General features: G+C 40.5%; 1 protein-coding gene across 1 annotated transcript in view; it reads left to right on the top strand.

The window, feature by feature from the left end:
• The window catches only part of LOC128645613 (aldehyde oxidase 2), a 243993-nt gene that overhangs the window by 156115 nt on the left and 73657 nt on the right, over positions 1 to 14221 (top strand). The window contains exons 20-21 of the mRNA XM_053698720.1: positions 841 to 936; positions 9239 to 9367. Of these exons, the coding sequence (XP_053554695.1) occupies positions 841 to 936; positions 9239 to 9367 (225 nt within the window). The remainder of the gene's footprint in view (positions 1 to 840; positions 937 to 9238; positions 9368 to 14221) is intronic.

Raw genomic sequence — 14221 nt, 5'->3', positions numbered from 1 at the left:
TACACCAGAATTTTTATTGTTTTAAAAGAAAGATAATCCCTTTATTTCCCATTCCTCAGTTTTGCAAAACCAACACAGTTATATTAATATACTTTTAACCTCTGTGATTATCTTGTATCTAAGCCTCTGCAAACTGCCCCTTTATTTCAGTTCTTTTGACAGACTTGCAGTTTAGGCAATCAGTGCTTGCTCCCAGATAACTTCACGTGCATGAGCACAGTGTTATTTATATGAAAAACATGAACTAACACCCTCTAGTGGTGAAAAACTGTTAAAATGCATTCTGAAAAGAGGTGGCCTTCAAGGTCTAAGAAATTAGCATATGAACCTCCTAGGTTAAGCTTTCAACTAAGAATACCAAGAGAACAAAGCAAAATTGGTGATAAAAGTAAATTGGAAAATTATTTAAAATGACATGCTCTATCTGAATCATGAAAGTTTATTTTGGCCTAGACTGTCCCTTTAAGGTATTTAGGTTCCACTCTGGCATTAAATGGATAGAAAATTCCCTAGAAAAGATTGTGGTATAAAAATATACTTCTCAGAATGTTTTCATTGCATTTGTTGAAAATCCTGAAGGCACTGTTGTCTTTTGCACTTTCCACTACCTACAGAAAGCTTGTGCGTCAATACATTTTATTGTTTTATAGGAATATATGCTGCAGCTTTAGCAAGAATTCTCAAGATTGGATATGCTAATAAGAGTTGCCATGAAAGTTGCATGTATTGGTGATAGTGCTATAATGATTCGGGGGGTGAGCAGCCTTGTAGAGTCAGTTGTAATTTATTTATTACATAGCAGCATTAATATAAATGATGTATCATTTTCTTTTATCCTAGTCCTCTGCTCTTGTTCATATTTATAAGGATGGCTGGGTACTGGTCACTCCTGGAGGAAGTGAGATAGGACAAGAAACGTACACGAAAATTATGCAGGTGACCCCATTTTAATAATAATAATATTTTAAATGTTCACTCTTTTAAAACAACTGAGCGTGCATGAAAGAAAACTTCAGAATGGATGTTAGTTCTTATTTACATTGTATCTGCAGTTTATTTCAAGAGGTTGGGTATTTTATTATTATATGCAATGAAAAAGGATTTAAATAGATTCTTGCACCTGGGCCCTGTAGTTCCTAAGTTATGTCTCTGATGATAAGAAAAACTTTCAAGCAAAAAGTGGGCTCAAAATAAAATATCTACCATTTTCATGTATTTTTTTAAAATAATATATTTTAAAATGCAGTAAAATATTGTTAATGTCCTTTTTTAATACTGTGGCACAGTTATTTTGCCTTCACAAATGAGTTGAATATGGTCCTCCTGTGATATCATATTAAATACACATTTTTCTGGAAAACCCCAGAGTGTATCAGAAAGCATTATATGGGCAATACAGTACAAGAAGAAGCTTTCAATACAGCAAAAGTAACTCCTAAAAAGTAGACATTATGGGGCCTATCTATCAAGCTCCGAATGGAGCTTGATGGCCCGTGTTTCTGGCGAACCTGCAGGAATCGCCGGAATTCAACCTGATGGAGTATGATCGGATTGATTGACACCCCCCTGCTGGTGGCCAATTGGCTGCGAGTCTGTAGGGGGCGGCGTTGCACCAGCAGCTCTTGTGAGCGTATTGCTCTCCACATTCAGAGATATCTGTCGGACCTGATCCGCACTGTCGGATCAGGTCAGACAGACATTTGTTAAATATGCCTCTTTGAATACATTGCCCGAGCAAAGTTTATTAATTCAATATTTAAAAAAATCTAAAGAATATGGCACAATCTATTTAAAAGGGAGCATCCACCAAAATTCACCTTTCAGGCACAAAGGCCTGTGGTCAGAGAAGGCAATTTTAGCTAAAAATAAAGGGGTAGATTTATCAAGCAGCGTATACAGGTAGCCCTCAGTTTACTCAGTTTACGCCGGGGTTAGGTTCCATAAGGAATGGTTGTAAATCGAAACCGTTGTAAATTGAAACTCAGTTTATATTGTAAGTCAATGGGAAGTGAGGGAGTTAGGTTCCAGGCCCCTCTCAAAATTGTCATAAGTAACACCTAATACATTATTTTTAAAGCTTTAAAATGAAGACTGTAAATGCTAAACAGCATTATAAACCTAATTAAATAATCACACAACACAGAATATATAATTAAACTAAGTTAAATGAACAAAAACATTTGCTAAACAGCATTATAAACCGAATAAAATTATCACACAACACAGACTTCATTTGCAGTTTTCTGCAAACAGTTCTTTCTATGCATTCCAATCTGGTCTGATTTATAGACAGGAAGATCTTGTTCCTTTGAAATCTGCTTGATAGCTCAGGTCTGGTTAAACTGATTAATTTCAGCTTGCTTGGCTTTTCTGCAACACAAGCGGACAGCTCCACCTACTGGCTATTTTTAAAAAATGCACTGCTTCTCAATACTTTTCAATAGCAGTCACATGACTGGAAAAAAAGGTTGTAATTCTGAAACGGTGTAAATTGAACCATTGTAAAACAAATCATGTCCGCACGACATATGATAAATCTGCTCCAAAGAGTTTCACATATGAGGTGAGAGAAACTTTCAGTAGAGTAACAGCATTTCCGGTGCTGAATATAGTTTTGATAAATAGAGGCACTGCACAGACAAAACTCCTGGTATTTTTAACTTTAGTTTTTTTTATGGACTTGCTGTATGAAGTTGTAAAAATTATTTTCTCAGATGAGTCCAAAATTAAACTCAGTGTCCTAAGAACAAAAAATATATGTGGGGACTAAATTTATATTTTAGATATGCATCAGAACTAATTCACTGCATTGCAACAGATCTGCATACAAAATCATTTAAAACTGACATGTTGTATGAAAATTTACATATACATGAGACCTTGGACGAGTCAGCAAGACACTTGACTCTAAGCACTCATCACTAGATTGAAGAGGTCTGATTAAGGAGTTGGGTGTCAAAAATTGATCAAGTGAGTTTGGGGACCTCAGTCAAATTGGGAATCTCAAATTGAAAGCACTCAAGTTGGGAGAGGTTTGGTAAATATTTTATTAATAATCCATGTAAAGCCAATAGGGACCTGCACAAGAGTTGTCGCTGTAACTGCTGACTCATGGAAGTAGATACATATTTATTTTTTACTTTTTAACATAAATAAAACGCACATTTAAAGTGTTCTGTGTGCTCTGTAAATTAGTGTGTTGAAACAAAATTAAATACATTTTCTTTCCAGACGGTAACTTAACCACATTTGTAAAAATGCCTTTCAGTGAATCCTTTATACTGATCATATTGTTGCTAGACTCTTATGAAGCAAGAGGAAAGACCCAACAGTGACCATTTCTAAAAAATACGGATGCACAAATACACAGAATGAAATAAATCCAGACAAAATATAGATTATAGGAGATTAATACACTTATTTGACTAAGACAAAAAACAAAAGAAATATGGTATGTAAAAAGTAGAGGAGGAAAGAAAGAGACATAGGTTCCCAGGAGGGGAGGGAGGGATGAATACCCCCTATAATTTTACTCCTTTTATCTAAGCAGAAGACCCACTTCAGTCACTCTTTTGATACCAATAAACAACCATTTTAAAATGATGTACAGCTCATGTGTAATAAAAAGCAACACTCTCCTTCTGCAAATGTTGCCCCGTGTATTATTTTGTTTGGGGCATTTTATTTTTGCTCCTTAGAAAAATTCTGTCCATGGACAGAGAAAGCCAAAAAGAAAATAGACAGATAAAAAAAAACTAGCACAGCCAGGTAGTGATGGATAAAGCAGTGAAGACAGAGAAAAAGAGTCTCATGTACCCACACAGACGGCTAGATTTAGAGTTTTGTCGGTAACGACCAGCGTAGCTAACGCTGGCTTTTTTCTGGCCGCACCTTTAAAATAACTCTGGTATTGAGAGTCCACAGAATGGCTGCGTTAGGCTCCAAAAAAGGAGCGTAGAGCATATTTAACGCAACTTCAACTCTCGATACCAGAGTTGCTTACGGACGCGGCCAGCTTAAAAAACGTGCTCGTGCACGATTCCCCCATAGAAAACAATGGGGCTGTTTGAGCTGAAAAAAACCCTAACACCTGCAAAAAAGCCGCGTTCAGCTCCTAACGCAGCCCCATTGTTTGCTATGGGGAAACACTTCCTAACACTCTAACATGTACCCCGAGTCTAAACACCCCTAACCATACACTTATTAACCCCTAATCTACCGCCCCTGCTATCGCTGACCCCTGCATATTATTATTAACCCCTAATCTGCCGCTCCGTAAACCGCCGCTACTTACATTATCCCTATGTACCCCTAATCTGCTGCCCCTAACACCGCCGACCCCTATATTATATTTATTAACCCCTAATCTGCCCCCCACAACATCGCCTCCACCTGCCTACACTTATTAACCCCTAATCTGCCGAGCGGACCGCACCGCTATTATAATAAAGTTATTAACCCCTAATCCGCCTCACTAACCCTATAATAAATAGTATTAACCCCTAATCTGCCCTCCCTAACATCGCCGACACCTAACTTCAAACATTAACCCCTAATCTGCCGACTGGAGCTCACCGCTATTCTAATAAATGTATTAACCCCTAAAGCTAAGTCTAACCCTAACACTAACACCCCCCTAAATTAAATATAATTTAAATCTAACGAAATTAATTAACTCTTATTAAATAAATTATTCCTATTTAAAGCTAAATACTTACCTGTAAAATAAATCCTAATATAGCTACAATATAAATTATAATTATATTATAGCTATTTTAGGATTTATATTTATTTTACAGGTAACTTTGTATTTATTTTAACCAGGTACAATAGCTATTAAATAGTTAAGAACTATTTAATAGCTAAAATAGTTAAAATAATTACAAAATTACCTGTAAAATAAATCCTAACCTAAGTTACAATTAAACCTAACACTACACTATCAATAAATACATTAAATAAAATACCTACAATTACCTACAATTAAACCTAACACTACACTATCAATAAATGAATTAAATACAATATCTACAAATAAATACAATTAAATAAACTAACTAAAGTACAAAAAATAAAAAAGAACTAAGTTACAAAAAATAAAAAAATATTTACAAACATTAGAAAAATATTACAACAATTTGAAACTAATTACACCTACTCTAAGCCCCCTAATAAAATAACAAAGCCCCCCAAAATAAAAAAATGCCCTACCCTATTCTAAATTACAAAAGTTCAAAGCTCTTTTACCTTACCAGCCCTGAACAGGGCCCTTTGCGGGGCATGCCCCAAGAAATTCAGCTCTTTTGCCTGTAAAAAAAACACATACAATACCCCCCCCCCCCAACATTACAACCCACCACCCACATACCCCTAATCTAACCCAAACCCCCCTTAAATAAACCTAACACTAAGCCCCTGAAGATCTTCCTACCTTATCTTCACCTCACCAGGTATCACCGATCCGTCCTGGCTCCAAAATCTTCATCCAAGCCCAAGCGGGGCTAGACATCCATCATCTGATGGCTGAAGAAGTCCAGAAGAGGGTCCAAAGTCTTCATCCTATCCGGGAAGAAGAGTAGATCTAGACCGGCAACCATCTTCTTCCATGCGGCATCTTCTATCTTCATCCGATGAGGACCGGCTCCATCGTGAAGACCTCCAGCGCGGGCCCATCTTCTTCCGACGACGTCCAACTGAAGAATGCAAGATGGCGTCCCTCGAATTCCGATTGGCTGATAGGATTCTATCAGCCAATCGGAAATAAGGTAGGAAAATTCTGATTGGCTGATGGAATCAGCCAATCAGATTGAGCTTGCATTCTATTGGCTGTTCCGATCAGCCAATAGAATGCAAGCTCAATCTGATTGGCTGATCGGATCAGCCAATCAGATTGAACTTGATTCTGATTGGCTGATTCCATCAGCCAATCAGAATTTTCCTACCTTAATTCCGATTGGCTGATAGAATCGGAATTCGAGGGACGCCATCTTGGATGACGTCCCTTAAAGGAACCGTCATTCTTCAGTTGGACGTCGTCGGAAGAAGATGGGTCCGCACTGGAGGTCTTCACGATGGAGCCGGTCCTCATCGGATGAAGATAGAAGATGCCGCTTGGAAGAAGATGGTTGCCGGTCCGGATCTACTCTTCTTCCCGGATAGGATGAAGACTTTGGACCCTCTTCTGGACTTCTTCAGCCGTCGGATGATGGATGTCTAGCCCCCGCTTGGGCTTGGATGAAGATTTTGGAGCCAGGACGGATCGGTGATACCTGGTGAGGTGAAGATAAGGTAGGAAGATCTTCAGGGGCTTAGTGTGTCATGATCCGGTGTACATGCGCTCAGGACACAGACCCTCGGGGCAGTGGTAGGGATTTGAAGACACCGACCCCTGACCCGGGGAAGAGTATCCTGGACGTGGATAGATGATATTCTGTGATTCATAGTTGCTAGAAGTTATTGTAGAATAAATGGAGAGTGCAACATTTGTATACAATATATTCTGATTTCACTGTGAGTTATAGTTAGTTAATAGAAGTAGCTGCAGGATTCAATGAGAGAAAAATATAGCAATGTGGAATGTTCAGGTTTCAGAGTAAACTGGTAAAAGAATGACACTTAGATGCAAACTAGGTTTGTTGCAGGTTCACAGTACATAATATTATGAAGAGCTGTATGTCAGAGTTAAAGCACAGCTGCACAGGTACTTAGACAAGCTGCAAGTCTAGGCATTAATTACTGTTTGTGCATTTAGATGCAAACTTGGTTTGTTGCAGGTTCACAGTACATATTATTATAAAGAGCTGTATGTCAGTAATTAGCAGAGCAGCACAGGTGAAAGTTAAGTTTAAGGCATCAATTACTGTTTGAACATATATTGGAGAATCACAGGAAGACTTTTAATTGAACACATAGATGCAGAGTTCAGAATATGTTAACATATTTGCAGCAGGATATTTCAGCAATGACAACTTGTAGCAGAGAAATAGTTATAAAGTTCTGAGTAAGATGCTGATGTAATTAGAGAGTGATGGTAAGCAAATGCATAGTTGATTTATAGTAAAGTTCAGAGATTGTTAAGTAGCGGTGTCCAGGAAACAGAATGGAGATATTTTTGATACTTGCGGTTTGATGATATTTTGCATAGGTAATTAGAAAATGCTGTATCTTGGAATAGCTGGTAAGTTCATGCAGGAAACAGTCACAGACCTCTGTTCAGGATCACACTTCAATGTTAATGCAAGGCACAATAGACCTGAGAAGGCTTAAAAAGAGGCTGAGGTAATCAGGTGCATGAATGATTAATGAGGCAGGCAGGCAAGCTGAATGTGAATACTGCACAAATGCAGTAGTTAGAGAAGGATTTCATAAAGGGATAGTGACATTAGGCTGAGATATGTTACATAGTGTTAGGGTTATTTAAGGGGGGTTTGGGTTAGATTAGGGGTATGTGGGTGGTGGGTTGTAATGTTGGGGGAAGGGTATTGTATGTGTTTTTTTACAGGCAAAAGAGCTGAATTTCTTGGGGCATGCCCCGCAAAGGGCCCTGTTCAGGGCTGGTAAGGTAAAAGAGCTTTGAACTTTTGTAATTTAGAATAGGGTAGGGCATTTTTTTATTTTGGGGGGCTTTGTTATTTTATTAGGGGGCTTAGAGTAGGTGTAATTAGTTTCAAATTGTTGTAATATTTTTCTAATGTTTGTAAATATTTTTTTATTTTTTGTAACTTAGTTCTTTTTTATTTTTTGTACTTTAGTTAGTTTATTTCATTGTAGTTATTTGTAGATATTGTATTTAATTAATGTATTGATAGTGTAGTGTTAGGTTTAATTGTAGATAATTGTAGGTATTGTATTTAATAAATTTATTGATAGTGTAGTGTTAGGTTTAATTGTAACTTAGGTTAGGATTTATTTTACAGGTAATTTTGTAATTATTTTAACTATTTTAGCTATTAAATAGTTCTTAACTATTTAATAGCTATTGTACCTGGTTAAAATAAATACAAAGTTACCTGTAAAATAAATATAAATCCTAAAATAGCTATAATATAATTATAATTTATATTGTAGCTATATTAGGATTCATTTTACAGGTAAGTATTTAGCTTTAAATAGGAATAATTTATTTAATAAGAGTTAATTAATTTCGTTAGATTTAAATTATATTTAAATTAGGGGGGTGTTAGTGTTAGGGTTAGACTTAGCTTTAGGGGTTAATACATTTATTAGAATAGCGGTGAGCTCCAGTCGGCAGATTAGGGGTTAATGTTTGAAGTTAGGTGTCGGCGATGTTAGGGAGGGCAGATTAGGGGGTAATACTATTTATTATAGGGTTAGTGAGGCGGATTAGGGGTTAATAACTTTATTATAATAGCGGTGCGGTCCGCTCGGCAGATTAGGGGTTAATAAGTGTAGGCAGGTGGAGGCGACGTTGTGGGGGGCAGATTAGGGGTTAATAAATATAATATAGGGGTCGGCGGTGTTAGGGGCAGCAGATTAGGGGTACATAAGTATAATGTAGGTGGCGGTCGGCAGATTAGGGGTTAAAAAAATGTAATCGAGTGGCGGCGATGTGGGGGGACCTCGGTTTAGGGGTACATAGGTAGTTTATGGGTGTTAGTGTACTTTAGAGCACAGTAGTTAAGAGCTTTATAAACCGGCGTTAGCCCAGAAAGCCCTTAACTACTGACTTTTTTCTGCGGCTGGAGTTTTGTCGTTAGAATTCAGCCACGACTCTAAATACCGGAGTTAGAAAGATCCCATTGAAAAGATAGGATACGCAATTGACGTAAGGGGATCTGCGGTATGGAAAAGTCGCAGCTGAAAAGTGAGCGTTAGACCCTTTCCTGACTGACTCCAAATACCGGCGGTAGCTTAAAACCAGCGTTAGGAGCCTCTAACGCTGGTTTTCACGGCTACCGCCAAACTCTAAATCTAGGCCAGAGAAAACAGAAGTGTACAGTAGAGAGGAGCCCAGAATATATGATATGTCTGATGAGATAGATAAACATAAAAACATATATAGAAAAATAGATAGATATAAACAGACATAGACAGACAGACATATAGATAAATATGGTGTGGGTGTAGAGTGTATACTGATAAAGCAAATAGCAGTAGTGTATAATTATAATTTACCACTAACAATTAAACATAAACTTAAACCTCGGTCCTTGTTGGTGTTATGTTTGCAGGGTTTACCAACTTTTGTGCAACAATATTTCCCTGTTTTTCTGTGTAGGTTGTGAGTCGGGAATTAAGGATACCAATTTCATTCATTCACATCAGTGACAGCAGCACAGCAGTTACATCTGACAGCTGTACCACAGACGCCTCTATTGGAAGCACAGCACATGAGATTGCAGTGCAGGTAACAAGTGAAAGTCTTTCTGCTCACTTCTGTATGTTTATTTGTGTGTGTTAGGGATCAATACACTTCATATAGTTTCTGGAACAGTAGATTGAAAACACGTTCACCTAGATTACAAGTTTTGCGCTATAGAAGGTGCGAAACGAATGCAACAAAAGTTGTGTTATTTCACCTCCATAGCGCTGCCATTACGAGTTTTTGAAAAGCCGGCTTCTGCGTACGATATGGTTGCGTTGAGCTCCATACCGCACAAAATACAAGCGCTGCTTTGACGTGCTCGTGCACGCTTTCCCCATAGACATCAATGGGGAGAGAGTGTTAGAAAAAAACCTGCAATCGCGGAATGAAAAGCTCTGTAACGCACAAGGCCGTCTTTAATATTGACTGGACCCTGGGCAAAAATGTTCTTGCCCCCCCCCCCCCATTAATTTTTTTTATTATTAGCCCAGCGGTGGATCATCCACTGCTGGGCTAATCATTTAAAAAAAATGAAATAAATTGCAATATGTGAAACTGGACCTAAGCAGTGCTAATAAGTAAATAAATATATAAATTCCTCCACTGTGGATTCATTTAATATTCTTTTGAATGTGATTCTGGTGTGAGGTTTGCTGGTTAAAGAGATTTAGGGCAGCCAACAGGAGCAAAGCAAGGTAAAGACTGAGGAGGAAGCATGGAGGTGCAGACAAATATAAGTTTACTGACTGGAACAGCAGAACTACTATGGGAAGCTGTAAAATCTGAGACAGAGAGAAAATAAAAACTATAAAAATAAACCTTACATTAATGTGTGAAGTATCAGCATGACACTATACATCAGCCACAGCCGCACATGTTGCTTCTTTGCTAGGAACAAGTTCCCTCTCACCCTGCACTAGACAATGCTGCACGGGGAGGGGCGTGTGTGCACTCACTTATCCTTCCCACTGACACCTTTCTACAAAGCACTGTTCCCCTAACAAACTTCAGTTAGTTGATCTTAGGGCCACAGCAGAAAGAGCAGGGCTAAGCGGACCAGTAGACTGGATGCTGTCTGTCCAAGGCTGCATGGATACAGTGTGAGATGAGTCACACAGTCTCAAGACTGAAGAGAGCAGTGTATGCAGCTGCACAGATGCTCAAATCCTCACGTGCCTGCCGCTCCAGCTGCATGCGCCTACAGTCAGCCCTACCCATAAACAATCCCCACAACCAGAGCAGTTACCTGGTAACAGTAGTAACCCCATTAGGACCTTTTCTGATGCAGTGGAAATGGCTGGATGCCGAGTTAGAGCTTTGCATTCAGTGCTGCACAGTGCATATCTAAAACAGCACATGTCAATAGCTTGGCATGTCACATGACACAGGCACGGTCTGGCACAGTTTGTTTTTTTTTTAAATATAAGCAGAGTACTTTTGACTGTGACAGTATTAGGACTGAATGTGTGTGTTCCCCATGTCACATCAGCAGTCTGTTTTTGTTTTTTTTTAGGACTCTTGGGCCCCTCAACAGAGACTGGGCCCTGGGCAGCTGCCCCGTTTGCTCTGTGTTAAAGACAGTCCTGGTAACGCAACCCAATTGATGTTTATGGGGAAAAAAGTTACAACACCCTAACAGAAACCCCACGTCTAAACACCCCTAATCTGCTGCCCCCGACATCGCAGACACCTAAATAAAGTTATTAACCCCTAATCTGCCACCCCGACATCGCCGCCACAGAAATAAATCTATTAACTCCTAATCTGCCGCTCCCGATATCGCCGCCACTATACTAAAGTTATTAACCCCTATTCCCCCGCACCCCAACATCGCCCACAATATAATAAATATATTAACCCCTATTCCGCCGCACCCTGACATCGCTGCCACTAAATAAAGTTATTAATCCCTAAACCTCTGGCCTCCCACATCACTACCACTAAATAAACCTATTAACCCCTAAACCGCCAGCCCCCACATCGCAACAACCTAAATTAAACTATATTAACCCCTAAACCTAACCATAACTCTAAACCTAACCCTAACCGTAACCCTAACCCTAACAGCCCCTAACTTTAAGATAATTAAAATAGAGCTAAATTAAAGTAACAATTATTAACTAAATAATACCTATTTAAAACTAAATACATACTTACCTGTGAAATAAAACCTAAGCTAGCTACAATATAACTAATAGTTATATTGCAGCTAGCTTAGGTTTTATTTTTATTTCACAAGTAAGTATGTATTTATTTTAGCAAGGTAGATTAGTTAGTAAATAGTTATTAACTATTTACTAAATACCTAGTTAAAGTAAATACAAACTTTACTGTGAAATAAAATCTAAGCTGCCTTACACTAAAACCTAACATTACAAAAGACAAACAAAAAAAAACTACCATTACAAAAAATAACAAACGAAATTATCCAAAACAATAAAAATGATTCCTACTCTAATACCCTGTTTAAAAAAAAAAAACACCCCAAAATAAAAAACCCTAATCCTATAATATAAAAGGCCAAGTGTGTTTTTCCGAAGCTGTCATGCGCAGTAGAGACTGCACAAGGACAAACACACCTGGCCTTCAACAAACTTACCTGGGCTGGCTGCTGGCACCTAATCCTTGAGGGGTGGGATCGACTGGCCATGAAAGGGCGGAGCCGTGTCATGAAGGGGGCGGAGCTTGACATGAATGGGCTGAGTCTAAGCATGACGGGGCGGGGCCGGGCGGGAGCTGCCGTGGCTTTCTGAGTGTCTGCATGATAGAGAGAGCAGCAAAAGAGGGGGTGAGAGCAAAAGAGAGGGGCAAGAGAGCAAAATAGAGGGGTGAGAGAGCAAAAGAGAAGGGTGAGAGAGAGCAAAAGAGAGGGGTTAGAGAGAGTAAAAGAGAAGGGTGAGAGAGAGCAAATAAGAGGGGTGAGAGACAGCAAAATACAAGGGAGGGAGAGAGCAAAAGAGAGGGGGAGAGAGACCAAAAGAGGGGGAGAGAGAGTGCAAAAGAGAGGGGAGAGAGAGTGCAAAAGAGGGGGACAGAGAGAGCAAAAGAGAGGAGGCAGAGAGAGCAAAAGAGAGGGGGGGAGAAAGAGAGAGAGCAAAAGAGAGGGGAGAAAGAGCAAAAGAGAGGGGGAGAGAGATCAAAAGAGAGGGTGGAGAGAGGAGAGAGAGCAAAAGAGAGAGGGAGAGAGCGAGAGCAAAAGATAGGGGAAGAGAGAGCGCAAAAGAGAGGGAGGAGAGAGAGAGCAAAAAAGAGAGGGGGAGAGAGAGAGCAAAAGAGAGGGGAGAGAGTGCAAAAGAGAGGGGGACAGAGAGCAAAAGAGAAGGGAGAGAGACCAAAAGAGAGGGGAAGAGAGAGCAAAAAAGAGGGGGGAGAGAGACCAAAAGAGGAGTGGGAGAGAGAGCAAAATAGATGGGGAGAGAGAGTGCAAAAGAGGGGGAGAGAGAGAGTAAAAGAGAGGAGGAGACAGAGAGAGTAAAAGAGAGAAAGCAGAGAGAGCAAAAGAGAGGGGGGAGAAAGAGAGAGAGAGCAAAGGAGAGGGGAGAGAGAGCAAAAGAGAGGGGGGAGAGAGATCAAAAGAGAGGGGGAGAGAGAGGAGAGAGAGCAAAAGAGAGAGGGAGAGAGAGAGAGCAAAAGATAGGGGGAGAGAGAGAGCGAAAAAGAGAGGGGGGAGAGAGAGCAAAAGAGAGGGGAGAGAGTGCAAAAGAGAGGGGGAGAGAGAAAAATAGAGGGGGGGAGAGACCAAAAGAGAGTGGGAGAGAGAGCAAAAGAGAGGGGGAGAGAGAGTGCAAAAGAGGGGGAGAGAGAGTGCAAAATAGAGGAGGAGACAGAGAGAGCAAAAGAGAGGAGGAGGCAGAGAGAGAACAAAAGAGAGGAGGGAGAAAGAGAGAGAGAGCAAAAGAGAGGGGAGAGAGAGCAAAAGAGAGGGGGGAGAGAGATCAAAAGAGAGGGGGGAGAGAGGAGAGAGAGCAAAAGAGAGAGAGCAAAAGATAGGGGGAGAGAGAGCGCAAAAGAGAGGGGGGAGAGAGAGAGTGAAAAAGAGAGGGGGGAGAGAGAGAGCAAAAGAGAGGGGAGAGAGAGCAAAAGAGAGGGGGGAGAGAGGAGAGAGAGCAAAAGAGAGAGAGCAAAAGATAGGGGGAGAGAGAGCGCAAAAGAGTGGGGGGAGAGAGAGTGAAAAAGAGAGGGGGAGAGAGACCAAAAGAGAGGGGGAGAGAGAGCAAAAGAGAGGGGGGAGAGAGAGCAAGCAAAAGAGAGGGTGAGAAAGAGAGTGGGCAAAAGAGAAGGTGAGAGAGAGTGCAAAAGAGAGGGGAGAGACAGAGAGAGCAAAAGAGAGGAGAGAGAGCACAAAAGAGAGTAGGAGAGAGAGCAAAACAGAGGGGGAGAGAGAGCAAAAGAGAGGGGGAGAAAGAGCAAAAGAGAGGGGGGAGAGGGAGCAAAAGAGAGGGGAGAGAGAGCAAAAGAGAGGGGGGAGAGAGATCAAAAGAGATGGGGGAGAGAGAGGAGAGAGAGAAAAAGAGAGAGGGAGAGAGAGCAAAAGATAGGGGGAGAGAGAGCAAAAGAGAGAGGGGAGAGAGATCAAAAGAGAGGGGGAGAGAGAGGAGTGAGAGCAAAAGAGAAAGGGAGAGAGAGAGCAAAAGAGAAGGGTGAGAGATAGCGAAAAAGAGAGGGGGAGAGACAGCAAAAGAGAGGGGAGAGAGTGCAAAAGAGAGGGGGAGAGAGAGAGAGCAAAAGAGAGGGGGGAGAGAGACCAAAAGAGAGGGGGAGAGAAAGCAAAAGAGAGGGGGTAGAGAGAGTGCAAAAGAGGGGGAGAGAGAGTGCAAAAGAGGGGGAGAGAGAGAGCAAAAGAGAGGAGGAGGCAGAGAGAGCAAAACAAAAGAGAGGGGGAGAAAGAGAGAGAGA

This window comes from Bombina bombina, chromosome 1 (assembly GCF_027579735.1).
Source record: "Bombina bombina isolate aBomBom1 chromosome 1, aBomBom1.pri, whole genome shotgun sequence".
Lineage (NCBI taxonomy): Eukaryota > Metazoa > Chordata > Amphibia > Anura > Bombinatoridae > Bombina > Bombina bombina.
Note: the sequence above shows the minus strand (reverse complement) of the source record. Positions and strands in the feature narration are given on the sequence as shown.